General features: G+C 45.9%; 1 protein-coding gene across 1 annotated transcript in view; it reads right to left on the bottom strand.

Annotated features, from left to right (window-relative positions):
* Positions 1–10,463, bottom strand: part of LOC111159131 (ectonucleoside triphosphate diphosphohydrolase 3) — a 34,105-nt gene extending 23,642 nt beyond the window's left edge. Inside the window, exons 1-3 of the mRNA XM_022521550.1 lie at positions 10,411–10,463; positions 9,396–9,447; positions 6,754–6,881 (exon numbers count right to left, since the gene is read on the bottom strand). Of these exons, the coding sequence (XP_022377258.1) occupies positions 6,754–6,881; positions 9,396–9,435 (168 nt within the window). The 5' untranslated portion in view covers positions 9,436–9,447; positions 10,411–10,463. The remainder of the gene's footprint in view (positions 1–6,753; positions 6,882–9,395; positions 9,448–10,410) is intronic.
* Positions 10,464–16,243: the final 5,780 nt, after the last annotated feature.

Below are 16,243 nucleotides of genomic sequence, written 5' to 3'. Positions count from 1 at the left end.
AACTTTGTCTCCTTGGACTGTGGGGGAAAGGGATGGGATGAGGTGGGTCAGGTGTTCTGGGGCTGTTCTCAGGTGTTCTCAGCTTTGGCCACACCTTAGAATCACTTGGGGAGTTTCTGAAGCCCCAAGTTCCAAGATCTATCCCAGATCCATTAAATCAGACTCTCGGAGTGGACAAAGGCATCGGCACTTTCTAAAGCTCTCATGGTGACCCAGTATGAAGCCAAGGTTGAAAATTAGCACTCCGAGGATCCTGCCCATCCCCAGTTTCTTCCTCACCCAGACCTCTGAGGTGGGGAACAGAAGCCACCTGGGTCTCAGGAGGGAAATGAATAGTCAGTCACCTGCTGCCCAAATAAACACAGGAGGTTCTCACAAGGGAGAGACACATCAATACCTGTATTAACCTTCAGAAGGAAAGTGTTTGTAATTAAGGAGAAAAACCCCACAATACTAATGTTGACATACTGTCCCACTTTGGTAACATGGTACATGAACAGACAGGAGGGTGTCGCCAGGGCTAGCTGTGCTGGGGACTGCTGGCTAAGAGCCCTGGACCACCTCCCCAGCTAGAGGGAAGCACCAGGGAGTGTCTCCTGAGGGTCTTTTCAGACCAGGCCTCGGACCAAGCCTGAGCAGGAAAGAGCATGCGTTAGCAGCCTATGGGGACTAGAATGAGTAATGCTGACTGAGGTCTGTGAGTGCTTGGACCTGGAGTCAGCCCAGGGCAGCAGAGGCTTCTGGGTCACAGCAATTCCCCAATTCCACCACTGTTGGGTTAGGCTGCTCCTTTCAGTGAAGAAGATGAATTTGGTTTCTGGAGGCAGGGCGACTCGGGGATGCTTGCTTTATGACCCTGGGTAGGAGGCCTAAGCTCTGTGGGTTTTGTTATCTTCAGACAACTCAACCTTGAGAAGTCCATAGGAGACCAAACATCTGATACTTAATGTTTGCTCAATAAATACAGGCTATATAGAAAGATCAATAAAGCAAAATAAATAAAATTACAAAGCAAGGAAAAGAGGAAAGAAAAGAAAATACCCCTCAAATTCAAATCCCACCATCGTTTTAACATCTTACTATGTATCTTTTCTACTGGTCTTCTGTGTCTATAGCTACACATGTGAATATGTGGCTAGACATATGTTTTCAATTCGATACAGGATTACACTGTACATAGTCTTTTCCAATGCTCTTTTCTTACTCAATAAGCATATCATGCACATCTCTCCCTGCCAGTAAAAATACTGATATCATCATTTTCACCAATTCCCTGATTCTAGACATCTGGGAGGGTTCCAACTTCCCACTATTAACAAGCGCTTGTTTCGTCTGAAATGGGACCAAATAAAAACATGTTGCTCCAGCTCCTCAATCACAGCTTCCCCATTATATCGACACGGAACATCCTGTGTCCATTGGTATTTGAACTTGGACAGCCTCTTAATCTCAGCTTTCAATCTGATGAACGCTGACAGGGATCTTGACACGATACCCCCTGCAAACAAGGGAGGCATTGTTCACAGCCTGCTCTGGACAGAGACTCACCAAGGAGATTAGTGCACAGGTGGAGCCGAAGGAAACCAGGCACTCAAGAGATCTGCCTCCCTACCAGTCCACTTTCTCCCCTCCCACCTGCTGCTGACCCCTCAGCGCCCCTCCCCCGACCCCTCCACGCCTGGTGCTGACTAGAGGAGGGAGTACACACACGAGAGCAACCACTCCACAGGTTCCCCACCCTTCCCATATCTTCTGGAACCAAACACTTCACAAACTGTGTGTTTTCCCTGTGAAGGGAACTTGGGGCTGCTGGGCCAAGATCAGAAAGGAGGAAGAAGGGCCATTCTCATTCTCATCCTCATCCCAGCTGGGATCCAGTTTTTATCATGGTGGGAGCAGCCAGAGACATTTCACAATGAGCCTGGAGAAATGGCTGCCCCTTGGGCACCTGCCAATGTGCTGACAGCCCTGAGCCCAGCACTACTTCTGAGTAGCCACATCATCCCCTGACATTTTCAAAAATGGGAAAATTGGTTTTAGCCAGTTTTCAGAGCACATTTGTTTAGATCAGTGACACTCAGTGTGGTTCAGTGGAGGGCATGAGATGGGGACTGATTTTCATTCAGTTCAGCTAGATGGAAAGCAATAAGTTACCCTCTGTCCAATGCAGCATCAGGAAAAAAATATGGCTAGAATGTGGAACTGAAGACATACTCAGTGGGTTAACCAAAAGGAAACAGCCTTCCATATGAACTGCACGATCCAAAACTTAAGAACCATGTGAACTTCTAACAAAACAAAAGCAAGGATCATAAGATCAGCTTTCTTAGATTTACTACCATCACCATCATCATCATCATCACTATTAGCATAATAATAGGAATAGTAGTAATAAACAGTTGCTGAGTACTTATAATACGTCAGGCACTGCACAAAGTGCTTTAGTGTTGCATTCAGAAGGCAGGTGTTGTCATCATTCCCACCTGACAGATGGGGAAACAGGCTCACAGAGGTAAATAATTGCCCACAGTCCCAAGCCTGAGTCTAACTGAACATCAGTCCTGTTCACAGAGCCGCCATGCTTTCACTGAGTTCCAAGGAAACCAGGTCTACCAGGGTTGACTGTTTCATAATAAGGTGTGCATTCGCGGATCTTTTGTTCAGACATAAAGTCCCTCAAAAGCAAACTCATAGTTGAGTAGTGTGCAGATCTGGCTGGAGAGGAGGTGGACCAAGGTGATGAAGGAGTTGCATCTTTCTGGAAAGGAGGAAACCAATTATCTAACTCTCATTCTCCAAGGGGTAAACCAGGGAGGGCCGCAAGTCACCAGAGCTCCAGGCTGATGACTGAGAAACAGTAAGGGTTAGAAGGGAATGGTTTTAGCAAGCTTGGTCCTGTGGCTGTGCTTTGGAGAGTAATGGCCAAGCGTGGGACAGTGACCCAACATGGGGATCTAATGTGACTTGAGAGGGACTATGTAGGCCCCTCTTCAATAATGATGTCATGCGGCTGTAAGGGGCAATGGCAATGGGATACCGATCATATTGGACTGGGAAGCCGTAGGGCTTCTAGACAGTTGTGGTTGGGGTTTGGGAGGACAAGGTCTCAAAAGGACAATACTAGACTTAATGTTAATAAAGCAAGTGGGGGCCTGAGTGAAAAACAAAAGTGATGCCATCATGTTTATTCTTCAGGCTGGTAGGGCAGGTCAGACCAGTAACAATGAAAATGGAACTGGGGACACTTCGATCCTTGACTAAGTTTTAATAGTTCTGCTGTTCAACTCAAATAAACCAAGGTTAGGTAGGCCAAGGTTGGATTTAAGAGCCAATTATCATGATTAGGGTCTTAAGGAGCAGTCTAGGGCCCCTCAGATAGGCCATTGTGGAGCTGTCCCCTCATAACCAACTGTCAGCGGCACACCAAGGCAAAACAAACTTCAAGGTATGGAAACATAAACAGAACAGTTTAAAAGCCCTTGTATTCACTCCCACAACTGCCCTTCCCACCCTTAGCACACACTGCAAAACAAAACAAAAAAAAGAGGCTTGTCCTCACTCTGAAAAGAGCTACATGTGGAATGTTCTTTCAAGTGGCCATTCTGCTCTTGGTTCCACTGGCTCAGAACATCTGTCTTTTCTCACATTTAATCCACCCAATTAAGCACAATGGGTCTTCTGAGCCAGTATTCCAATGCTCTACAACTTCCTGTCCCCTACAACTGTGACCAGGACCTGGCGGCAGGATTTGAGAAGATCAAAAATCCCCTCTTTGAACTGTGTGCTAATGAGTGAGGGCGTGTCCTCTGATCCTTCTAAACCCTTGCTTAAGGCCAACATTCTCTGCTCTCTTTTGTTTCTTGGGCACCACGTCTGCTATTTCCAGTCCATTTAACTATAAGAAGCTGTCTGCCCTTTCTGTTCCTTTATTTTCTCATCTGCAAAATGAGGATAAAAATAATCATATCTGTGTGGAATAGTCACTGAGGGTTCCCTGACCACATCCCTCAGGCCTTAGCACGGTGATGCCCAGCCATGCACTTTCCACCTGCCTAACGGCTTTCTCCGGGGACCTGAGCCCACCTGAGCATACAACGTGCCAGAAACATTAAGGAGTGAATGTCTTCCAGGGCACAGCCGCTCAACCAATGACTAGCAGAAGTTAGTGTGTAAGTATGTCCTCGAGTGGGATACCTGTGAGGCAGTGGTTCTAGATACCCTTTGGTAGAGGACAACCCTGCGATGGATTCTGTACTGGCTCCCAGAGATCCTCTGCAGAACTGAGCCCTTGCTGCCTGCAGTGGTAACCTGCTGGGAGGCAGACCCTCCACCAGCTGCCTTCCCACCCCCTACCTATGCTTCCTAGGGTCATTCCCAGATGGCCTACTTTTACTCACATCTTTGACCACGGGAACCCACCTGACCCAGGAGCATGAAACATGTGAGTTCTCCTCCTTCAGCTGTAGCCTCCTTACTGCGCTGGGGTCTACTTCTCTCTACTCAGTTTGCTCTTCTAGTGTTCTGTCAATTCCTCCATGTCCCTCCAGTATGAACAGAAGAGTTACCTCTTTCTTCTTGGAACAAGTGGAAGCCAGCAACTGGCAACTGCTTAACTACCCCATCCCTAACTTTTGTAGGGAAAATTTTATAAATGCAGACTCTTACTCTCCCTCCCAACTTCCACCTGTCCTCATTCCTGGGCTCCAGGGATTCAGCTCCAGATCCACAGAATAAAGAGCCTCATGCACCTACACATTGTCTATAGAAGGTGTGACAGCTCAGACTCCACATCTCTGCTCTGTCTACACTTGCTGCAAAGAGCTGCTCTTTTGCAACCCCTCAGACCACTGGTGAGGACAGTCCTCTGGAGAAGGCCCACAAAGACCCTGGCTTCTGGAGTCCCAGGCACCACAGGTTGTTCTAGAAGGGGAAGCATGGCTCTGGGTGGGCACATTCCCTTGTGCTCTGGAGAGAGATAACCCTAAAATACAACTAGAGCTGGTTCCTCTGAAATATGGGGTGTAAGAGTGATTCCTGGGGTCTAAGAGGGCTATTTAGCTTGCCCCCATGTGGAGGATACCTCCATCCCTCAGTTCAGCAAAACTTCTGCATCCGCACCCATCCTCCCCACCTTCCCACCTGTGCAAAAGAGGACAAGTACTCCTGTCAGAGGTAGTACCTTCTCCTGGGTCCCCCATTCTGAACTTAGGATCAGGGAGAAGAGGGAGGTGAGTGAAGAAAAAGAAGGCTTTGGGAACAGGAAGACAAATTTTCATTTCCGGTCTGCCATCCACTGGTCAAACCTATGATTTCTCATTTGCAAGATGGTGGTGACAATGCTTGCTTTGTCCCCCTGCTATAGCTACCGCAAGAGTTACATGAGATAATTCAGGGAAAAGTGTTCCCTAAACTGAACTGCAATTTACAAAGTATAACAAGATGGTGTTACTTCCAGTTGCAATCCTGATTTTCTATAGTTAATACAAGAAGTCAGTGCCTGGAGCTTGGGACAAGGGCTTCTCTAGGCCTTGGCTAATGTCTTTGGACAACCAGATAATTTGTTTTTCCTCATCACTGGAAAGTTGTATAAGGTTTCTTTTTCTTTTTCTTTTTTCTTTGTGTTATTCATGGGGAGGGTGTTGAGATTCTTAAATAAAATGTCCTATAAAAGAGCCAAATGTCATTATCTATGGGAGATTTTACTTTAATCTGAAGAGCAGTCTCAGAATGGTAGGTCAAACTTGCCCACAAAGCTCAGGCAATACTCATTTCCTTTTTATCTTTAAAAACTTTAAAAAACTTCTATTTCAAATATAGCCTTTGAACAGTCACTAAGAGCAGGAAGATGTAGAAAGTACTCATGAGGTCAAAGGCAAAGGATAAATGAGATTCAAATAAGAGTTGAATTCCTTGGATCCTATGACCCTCTAGCTAAGAAGGGTTTTTACATTTTTAAAGAATCATAAGAAGACCAAAAGAAGAAGATGAAGAAGAAGAAGAAGAAATGTGATCGAGACTATAAATGACCTTCAAAGCCTAAAATATGTACTATTTAGCTCTCTACAGAAAATGTGCCAAACTCTACCGAAAGGATTCTCTTTCATTTGACAAGTCCCTCATGGGATCTCCTCCCCTCACCCTAACAGCCAAGGCTGGGGTGACACACATGTTTTTCAGACCGTCAGACATCATCTGAAAGGCCATGTGGGGACTGACTTATCAAGGGCTAAGAGTAGCCTCTGAAACTGAGCACAAGATTCTCAGTAATTTTTCGAGGGGAAGAATTAGAGGGATCATGGGACACTTCTAGACTCAAGAGAGGTAGCACAAATACAGCTCAAGGAGACCTTTCAAGTCTTTGATGTTTTGCTTATAAGATTAGGCCAGAAGAGGAGCCTGGGTCTCCTGGTTTCCACTTATGATCAGGGTTGTGTGTTCTTGGAGGAATGCACAAGTTGGTAGATCTTTGGAAGCCATCTGCAATTCTTGGCTACAAAATCTAGCTTTGGTTCCACAGTCAGGAATCAAAGCAAGGCCACACAGTTCTCAGAGAAGTTGTCACCATTAACATTTTCTAGTGTCAAACATCACAAAACCAGCATGCTCCTCCCTTAGGTCTTACACCAAAGACCCTTGGGTTCTCCCTTGGGTCTTCCCCCATGGCAGTTGGAGAAAGGGTTTTCTTCTAACTCATGACTTTAGAATAATTGATGTCATAGCCCATCCCTTCAGTGGCAATCCCTTCACACTTACTTTCAGTCCTGGAAGGAGGACCTCTTTGTGGTGAAACTGGATGACTGTGATGGACACAAGCACCACAACACTCAAAAGCAAGACCACCAAGGCAATGATGGCTGGGGTTCGGGAGAGAGCCTTGAAACCTAAAATGGGAAGACCCAGAAGACACATGAGGGGAAAGTAGGAATGAGGCATCAGCTTTCTTTGCAGAATCCATAGATTGGGTGCATAACTGTGTGCATACGTCACTTCCTGTGGCGTTAGTGAGACCTACACTTTTAAGGTGGAACAGGGATTGGGTTCCAATAACCATTTACCTTTCCTCCAAAAGAGTAGACTAAGACATCATTTACAGAAAGGGTGTGCATAGTTTAGTTTCCTGGTATCTCCCCAGATGTGTTAAGCATACTACTAGTTGTCCCTGAGATGATTTACAATAATATTTATTCTAATGTAGAGTTAAAAAATATGGGTTTTCTATTAAGCAGGTGATAAAATATTTCATTTAAAAATAATTTCAGGGGGCACCTGGGTGGCTCAGTGGGTTAAGCCTCTGCCTTCGGCTCAGGTCATGATCTCAGGGTTCTGGGATTGAGCTCCGCATTGGGCTCTCTGTTCAGCAGGGAACCTGCTTCCTCCTCTCTCTCTGCCTGCCTCTCTACCTACTTGTGATCTCTATCTGTCAAATAAATAAATTAAAAAAAATAATATCGGGGTGCCTGGGTGGCTCAGTCAGTTAAGCAGCTGCCTTCGGCTCAGGTCATGATCCCAGAGTCCTGGGATTGAGTCCCACATCAGGCTCCCTGCTCAGTGGGGAGCCTGCTTCTTCTTTTCCCTCTGCCTGCTGCTCTGCTTACTTGTGCTCTCTCTCTCTGTTAAATAAATAAATAATCTTTATTAAAAATATATATATATCAGATAAAATAAATTATTGCTTTACTTCAGATATAACCAATGATTATAAAGTTCAGTACACAGTGACATACCGTCTTGCAAATAGTAACACATATGAATTTCTAAAATATTTCATTTCCCAGAAAGAAGTCAACCTTAGTCATTTTTCCTATGTCTACAGTGAAGCCATAGGGTCTCACCTACATCTTCAAAGAACAGCTAGACCCTAAGCCATGTGTTCAAAGGGGTCATATCATCTCTGGCATTTGTCTTTTAATTGTAACATGTAAACTGTACCCATTTAAAAGCAAAATAATAATAATGAAGCCTATGAATAATCTTCAACTAAATACAACGCCTCTGAAGAAAGATAATTATATCTGTATTATGTAAGGTATACAATTACTATAATGGACTATGTCTATGTATTAAAGTTAAACTAATATTGCTTAACTAGATGATTTTGAACAGATATTTACTTGGGTCTTAACAAAACAGTGTGGGCTAATGGAAATTTTATAAATAAAGTAGCAAATATATTTTTCAGAAAAAGAAACAAATATTGTTCTATACTAAAATGACTTCATTCATGTGAAGTTCTAAAACAGGCAGGTGACAGAAATCAGAACAGTGACCACCCTGGGTGTTGGTTGGGGACAGGGATTCACTGAGAAGGAATACAGGGGCACTTTCTGGAGTCACAGAAATGCTCTATATCTTCCTAGAATTATGGGGTATATGGGTGTGTGCATTTGTCAAAATTCATCAAATCTTTCAAAGTCCTTTAAGGAAAACCTGAAAATCCAAGTAAACTAGCTCCTTAGGTACAATTTCCTTTTACAAAAAAAGATTTGTCTAAGTTGCCCCTACCGCCCTAAAATTATATCCTTTTAGAAGACAACAATGCCCAGTTTGGGGGCATGACTAAAGACCATCTGTCCAGGCGCAGGAGGGGGTGTGATATGTAAGCAGTCTGCTGAGCACAGTTGTGTGTTTGGTCTCCCCAGTCCTCTGTGTTTCAGCACTTTTCAGGTAAATAGCTATGATTACCTTCAGCAAACCCTGGCCCCAGCAGAAAAGACTATTGCAAAGCCAAACGGACTAGAGCAGGTCTCATTCGTTTAGGGAATGCAGCCCAGAGCTGTGCTGCCATTAGGAGTGAACAAACACTGTAATTACAAGGTGTCAACATGAGAGTGGAGAGGCCAGATCCTTCTGGGCTTCCACATGAGCGACTGTAAAACGTGCTCCAGAGGCAGGCAGGTAGGGCAAGCTTGGCAGTATGTGTGTGTGCATATGTGTGAGAATTCTGCACATGTGCCTCCAGCAGCAAGGATAGGACGCTGACCTGGGGTCGGGGTGCAGAGTGCGGAACCTGTAGACACTGTGCCAGCAACAACACTGGTATGGAAGAAGAGGACAGATCTAAGGACTTTACAATGCATTACAAAAGCAACAATATTCTCAAGCAAACCCCACACGCAGCTTGGTAAAGGGAAACCACAAACAGCCAAGTTAATGGATTATGCAAACCGGAAAAACCATTTAAGCGAAACATGCATGTTAGTCCTTGTTATGCGTAGCTTTGATCAAAAGCATTACTTCTACCTGAGGCATGCTGGTGGTGAAAGCTCAGTAAGTGACTGAGTCTCAAACCACAGACGTTAAACTCAATGGCAGGGGCCACGCATGAAGAACTGTGGGCTGAAGCCTGGGCTGTGACTTGAGAATACCACACCTGCTGCCTGCTTGGAGATACTAACCTGCTTGCTCACAGGGTTGGCGGGTCAGCACAGTGAACATCTTTCCTCCCGACTGTAGGCAAGAGAACACAGAATGACGGTGTGCCATTGGCCCCTGACTTCAGTTCCGGAAACCAGCAGTGTTAAGCCCAGTTTGGGGGCACGACTAAAAAAACATCCGTCCAGGGAGGAAGGGGAGTGATACATAGCAGTCTCCTGACCACAGCCACGTGGCTGCCTCCTGGTCCTCAGTTTTCAGGTAAAAAGCCAATGACTACCTTAAGCAAACTCTTGATCCAGCCAGAAAACCTGTCACGAAGCAAAACCTGCTTTCAAACCCACTTCACTTCTTCCAAATCAAAACCTCTTGGGGGACAGAGAAACGGAGCCCTTTGGATATAAACCCAAAGCTGGGCTTAAATTCTAGTGTCACCTCCCCAGATTTAACGAGAAGAAGAACAGGTTTGCTGAAATTTTAAATAGAAAATTTTCCAAAAAATAAGTCAATCATTTCTTGCAGATTTTTTCCACCTGTACACACCGACTGGGGCAGAAGGAATCTTCCACCTATTAGCAACATTCACAGGACTGAGGCAGGGCTTTTCTTCAAATCGCAGAAGCAAGGGAGATTTTTGTGGGTGTTGGGCACCCGCGAGCCCAGAGTCGGCCCTGAAAGACCTAGGAGGGATATTTTTAGCTGCTGGTTGGAAACAATTGCAAAGGGATGTCGGGTCCCCGGGATCCAGCGCCCCAGGATCTGAGAGGCCCCGCTCTGGAACTGTGTCTCCACACAGCCAGGATAGCTAAGCGCCAGCCCATCTCCGGAGTCGCAGATGCGTTCGGTGGGGACGCGTCCACCTCTCCGGGCTTGGCAGGGACCACCTCCCTGCCTCCCAGGATTGGGGCGCGCACCCTTCGGTCCCTCCCTCCAGTCTTCTCTGAAATCCGATCTCGTTTCCTTCCTTCCCAGCTCCCAGCCCCACGAAGCTTTCCGCTCCTTCCTCAGCGGCTCGGGCGCGGGGTCCCTGGTGCTCACCTGTGCGCAGACGGTCGGTGGAGGGCGAGCTGCGCTGCCGCAGTGGCAGCCGGCTGCCAGCGCTCCGGAGGCTCTGCGGAGGCAGGGGAGGTAGGGCGGCCCCGGGGCGGGGCGGGGGCGGAGCGGTCGGGCCGGGGACCGCCCCCTCGGCCGGGTCAAGGCCCAGTACCTTTCCTTCATCTTCCCCCTTCCGGTCCTCTTCACCCCCATGCCGCCCGGCCCTACCTGGGGAAGGCCAGGAGGGTGTCCACTGCATGACTCCATGAAACATCGATGTCAAGATCAAGGACCCTTTGATCTCTCTTTTGGTTTCCTCCATCCTCACCCCAAGACTACTTGGGGCAGGGGATAGGGCAGAGTGTAGGAACCCGGCACTGCTTGAATGTGCACAGGTGGGCCCTGTGCTCCATCTTTCTGTGGAGTGGAGGCTGGTAACCACTTGTAATGTTGGGCGTGAGGCTAGCAGGCACACTGGTCCCTGAATCACCTGGGCCAGGAGAGCAAAGTAATACAGAGACGTTCCCTGTCATGTATTTCGGACTGACTGCCTTGGCCATGCCCAGGGATCTGCTCACTGTTTACTCAGCAATGCCCTCCCCCAACCCCATTTTATATGGGTATCGTTATGCTAAGATTCAAGACAAGCTAATCCTGGAAGAGAACAAAAATGCAGCGACTGAAATGCCCCAGGGGTCTTGTTTTTAATGCATCAGCAGGCCCTTTGGGACTCTTGGAATGATCCACCAAGAGGCCTAAGTAGAGTTCTGTTGGACGACCCCTCCTCATGGGTGGTCCTGAATAGCTGGAAGGAAGAGCTAAGGTCTGGGCTATGTCCTGGGTCTGCCTGTTCCCCTGGAGACCTAGACGCTGTATGCCACTAATTTCCTGTCCTGTGCAGATGGGACCGAATCCACTGACAGTTGGGGGGGGGGGTGGTCTTCAGAGAAGAATGCCCCTGATTTGAGACCTCTGAGCCCAGAGACAAAGGCTCCGAGCTGAAGGGGGATGGTGTGGTGTGTGTGTGTGTCTGTGTGTGAAGGAGCACTAGTCACTCACCCTGAGTTGTTTGAAATGGACCGTTGCTGGGAGATTTCTGCAGGGTCTGTGATGGGGATGTGGGGCAGTCAGTGAATGCTTGCTGAATTACAAGACTTACTTTCTTGGAAAGCTTTGGGCCAACAAAAAGTAAGGCATCTGACCAAAAGCTGAGGGATTTCGGTTCCCCAGCGGCCATAGACCCATGAAAAGCTGCTGATACTCTACCTACACCAGAGTCAGTCACTTTGGTTCTAAGAAGTGAATGGCTGACCTTAACATCCTCAGTGATTCCCCAGGAGCTGGGAGAAGGTTCCTGGGCCTAAGGGGCCTTCAAATGCAGTTGGTGGTCATTCTAAAAATAACCCAAATTAGTCCTTGTTGCCAGCTTTCATACACACGCTTCCCCATCAACCATCCACACACAGAAGCAAACATACATACATACTATATATATATATATATACACACAAACCTTTGGGGTTTTTCCTGATTATAAAATAATACAAATATGGGGCACCTGGGTGGCTCAGTCAGTTAAGCATCTGCCTTTGGCTTGGGTTATAACCCCGGGGTCCTGAGATTGAGCTCCATATCAGGCTCCCTGCTTGGCAGGGACCCTGCTTTTCCCTCTCCCTCTGCCACTCCCTCTGCTTGTGCTCTCTCGCTCGCTCTCTTAATCAAATAAATAAATAAAATCTTTAAAATAAAATAATACAAATGTACCTTCGAGATATCAAACCATACCATAAAGCTACAGTAATTAAAACAGCCTGGTTTGGGCACAGGAATATACCAATAGCTCTAAAGAACAAAAGAGATAGGTCAATACCAGATTAATGGATATAGGATTTAGTTTAACATAAAGAGGAGACTGGAAGAACACATTTCTCAACTGAACTGAGAAAAAAATCCCAATCATTCATCAGTCACAAAAAGAGATTTAAGATAGATGAAAAGTTTAAATGTAAAAAGGGATTTCATATCCTAAGGAAATATAGGAGAACATTTTTGTGATCCTTGGGAAGAAACACCCTATTCCAACATGAAATCAAAGCAGGAAGATAAAGTCAACAGCAATCTTGCAGAAAAAAAAAAAATGTAAAATAAGTGCATGGAAAAAGACATCTTTAAATAAAAAAGATAAATTGTGCAGAAATATTTAATAATGCGATAGCAAAGGGTGAAAAATCACAATATTTAGTGAGGCCAAACCAATCTAGAAAAATAGGAATATCTAGAATAAGAAAATGGACAAATGACCCAAGAAGTATAAATCGCCAGTAAACATGGCAAAGATACTTAATCTCATTACTTACCCCAACATGGCAAAACTTTGACATCTTGAAACTATATTTTTCTTGACTGATCAGTTTAGCAAAGCTTTAAAAATATCTGTGTGCTCTGTGTTGGAGAAGGTGTGGGGGAAACAGTCCCACTTGAAGCTTCTGGGAGGTGACATGCCCTGGTTTTCCTCCCACCTCTCCGGATGCCCCCTACATGCTATTTGCTGGCTTGTTCTCCTCTCCCAAGAGTTTCTCAAGATTCTGTCCGGGACCTCTTTCTTCCTCACTCTGTACCTCATCCCTGCCCCTGGCTTCCATTCTACTTATGGAAACCTCTGAAATGTATGTGTTCTTCTCAGGCTTTTCCTCTTGAGCTGCAGACCTAGAGAATGGCCTGATTTCTTTTGGATGTCTTAGAGGCATCTCAGTTTCATAGGTGTCCAGCTGAGCTCCTCATCCTCCTCCAGAAAACCATCAACTTCTCCAATGTTTCTTGTCTCAGTGGACGGCACCCCCAGTCATTCAAGTGAGCAAGCCAGAAAGCTGAGGGTTCTCTTTGCTAATCGCTCCCTCGTCCCTCATCATCAATCAGTCACTAAGGATTGCTGGCTTTGCCCTCTTAATTATCTCTCCCATGTGTGCCATCTCCACCACCACCACAGCCTGAGCCAGGATTTGTCAATCTAGCCACTATTTATAGCTCAGGTTAGGGGGTCCTTTTTGTGTCTTATAGGATTTTTATTTAGTGGCATTTCTGACCTTAATCTGCTAAATGCCATAACATTCCACACACCGTGTGACACTCAAGAGTGTTTCCAGAGATTGCCCAGGGTCTTCACAGGGGTGAAATTTCCCTGGTTGAGAACCACTGGCCTAAACTACCACTCTTTTTCTCCTAGATATTGGCAATGGTCTCACTTAGCTCTTAGTGTCTACTTTCTCCCTTTCACATCCATTTTTTCCACTGCCACCAGCCTCATCTCTTCAAAACACAAATCTTACCATGTCAACCTCTTCTTAGCAAACTTCTGTGCTGTCCATTCCTCAGTGGATACAGATTCAAATCCTTAAGGTGACCTAGAAGGCCCTGCACTGTCTGGTCCCTGCTTCCCTCTCCAAGCTCATTTGAGCCACATTCCTGTCCTCTCTTTATGCCCTGAGGGCATACCAGCCTTCTTTCAATTCTTCAAATATGCCACAGGGCCTTTGCACAGAACTTCTGTGACCTGTGGTATCTGCCCCTTCTTCCATCCTTCCCTAATTAGCTCATATTTATGCTTTCATTCTCAGCTCAGAACTTCATGGATAGCTCCCAACACTCCCCAGTCCGGGTCACACAGCCAACATGAGTCAGGCCCTCAGTGGCATGCTTCGCCAAAGGCATTCCTTTCTCTCAGTTAGTGTTTTATTACGACAATTGTCCAGTGAGTAGCACCTGTTGCCTACAACCAGGTGCAGCAGTCCCAGTATGTTGATCCCCTGCGTAGTTTGCAGGTATCAGAGTTGCTGGGATAGACAAGACTCACACAGGCTCTGGATTGAACAACATTTTACTTACATGGAGAAGAGACAGAACAAGATCCCCTTCAATAGCCAGTGTCTGTCTCCTATGCTCAGCAGATCTCCTCACCCAGACAAAACAGGGAGATGGTCTGCATACAGATTCCGTTTGCATTTCAGGCCAAGGACCCCATGTCCTCCCCCAAGGGGTCTGAAGAACAGAAAGCTGAGGTCTGCCCAAGGGTCTTTGACCCACACTGAAGCAGAACAAAGAAGGGCACCTGTTCAAATGTGGGACAGGAAAAGATATTACAGAGCAGAGAGCGATACCCATCACAGGTCAAAAGGGCTCTTTATCACTTTGTAAGGGAACGCTGCCCTCCTATGCCAGCAGCTAGAAGCGGCACATGACTGCCTTTCCCAGTGGTAATTTCAGATTGTTTTGTTTGTGCCCACTAGACAGTAAAGTCTGTGCAGGGAGAAACCATGCTATTCTTATTCACCGTTGTTTTCTCACTGTCTTGCACACTGGACCTGGTGAGCCCTCAATGAAACATGTGTTGAATGAACGCTCTTTTTACAAATTAACGATATTAACCCCTTGACCATCTTGTGTGACAAAGACTTTCCCCTAGCTGTCCGCTCAAGACTCAACAGTTTTACAAGTGTATGTTGAGGCTTGTAGTGTCTGAGTTGAGGCTATCTAATTGAAAATAGTTCATAACTCTTTAGGATATAGACCAGACAGAAAACCAGGTTATCCAAGTGAGTGCGAGAGTGGTATTTAGCAAACTTGGCTTCTAGTCTCAACTCTGCTAATTGCCAGCACATACATGACTCTGGACACCGCTCTCGGCTTCTAAGACACTCAAATTTATAATCTGTGACGTGAAGGTACTGGGTGAAATCAGACTGCCTGTGAGGATTCCATTATTTTGGAAAGCTCAAGGCTAGGGATGTACATCATTAGCACAGTGGGAATGGCTGGAGTTTGGAGACTACAGGTCACCAAAGGCAAAGCTCTAAGAGTAGAGTGTCAGGGTGGAAGTCTGATTGCCAGAGGTCGTGAAGAATGCACAAGAAGGACATAGAGTGCACACGTGCGTGTGTGTTTGTGTGTGTGTGTGTGTGTGTGTGTGTGTGTGTATACACATGCCCCAGACAACCCTAATTCTTGCTCTCCTCCAAGGCAGTCCTCCCTTTTCCATTTCAGCCAAACTTAAGTTCTGTTGAAGTTCATTACCTCGTTTTTACTGATGCTCTTTGTTGATTTAGCAAATTTAATAAAACACAAGGAGCATTTTTTTCTGAATTTATAATATTTGTAACAGTTGTTTTGTAACATTTTCACTGGTGGAGGGTTATAGGCAAAGGTCATTTCCATTGGTCTGGGTTCACCAGGGAAACAGAATCAATCAATGAATCAATCAGTTGTGGTTATGAAGGTTGAAAAGTCCCCAGATCAGCAGCTGACAAGTGGTGTGATTCTAGTGTGAGTCAAAGGTCTGAAAACCAAGAGAGCAGATGGTATAAGTTCCAGTTTGAGTCCAAGTCTGAAGACAGGAGAAGACTGATGTCTTAGCTCGAAGACAGGCAACGTGAGCTCACCTTACTCTGCTGCTATCTGTTTAACCAGATACCTGGGCATGTGATTGTAAAATTGACACATAAATTGACTCATAAAATTAACCCATATCAAATTCAATTGCTTTTTCTTTAGTTCTGATGCTGGACCCAGATTCAGGGCTTGTCTGGGCGGTGTCATATAGGCAAGACATCCTTTGCAAAAGAAGTTCTGGGCTGGGAAAAGCCTTGTCCCAACTTGCTTCTGAGGAGACATGCAGGAAGACTGACAAATGCACTTTGTGGCAACGGCTCAAGAGTCCCATGTAAAAAGGAGGAAAGGCAAATTTGGAACAAGATCAGTGAGATTAAAAACTAAGACCGTTGTGCACTTCTGGGTTATCCTTTCCTGTCGGTGGGCTCACTGCATGTCTCCATCCTTCCTACCT

The sequence above is a fragment of the Enhydra lutris genome, unplaced genomic scaffold, assembly GCF_002288905.1.
Source record: "Enhydra lutris kenyoni isolate GAN:26980312 unplaced genomic scaffold, ASM228890v2 scaffoldscaffold66, whole genome shotgun sequence".
NCBI classification, from domain to species: domain Eukaryota; kingdom Metazoa; phylum Chordata; class Mammalia; order Carnivora; family Mustelidae; genus Enhydra; species Enhydra lutris.
This window is presented reverse-complemented; position numbering and strand designations above follow the sequence as displayed.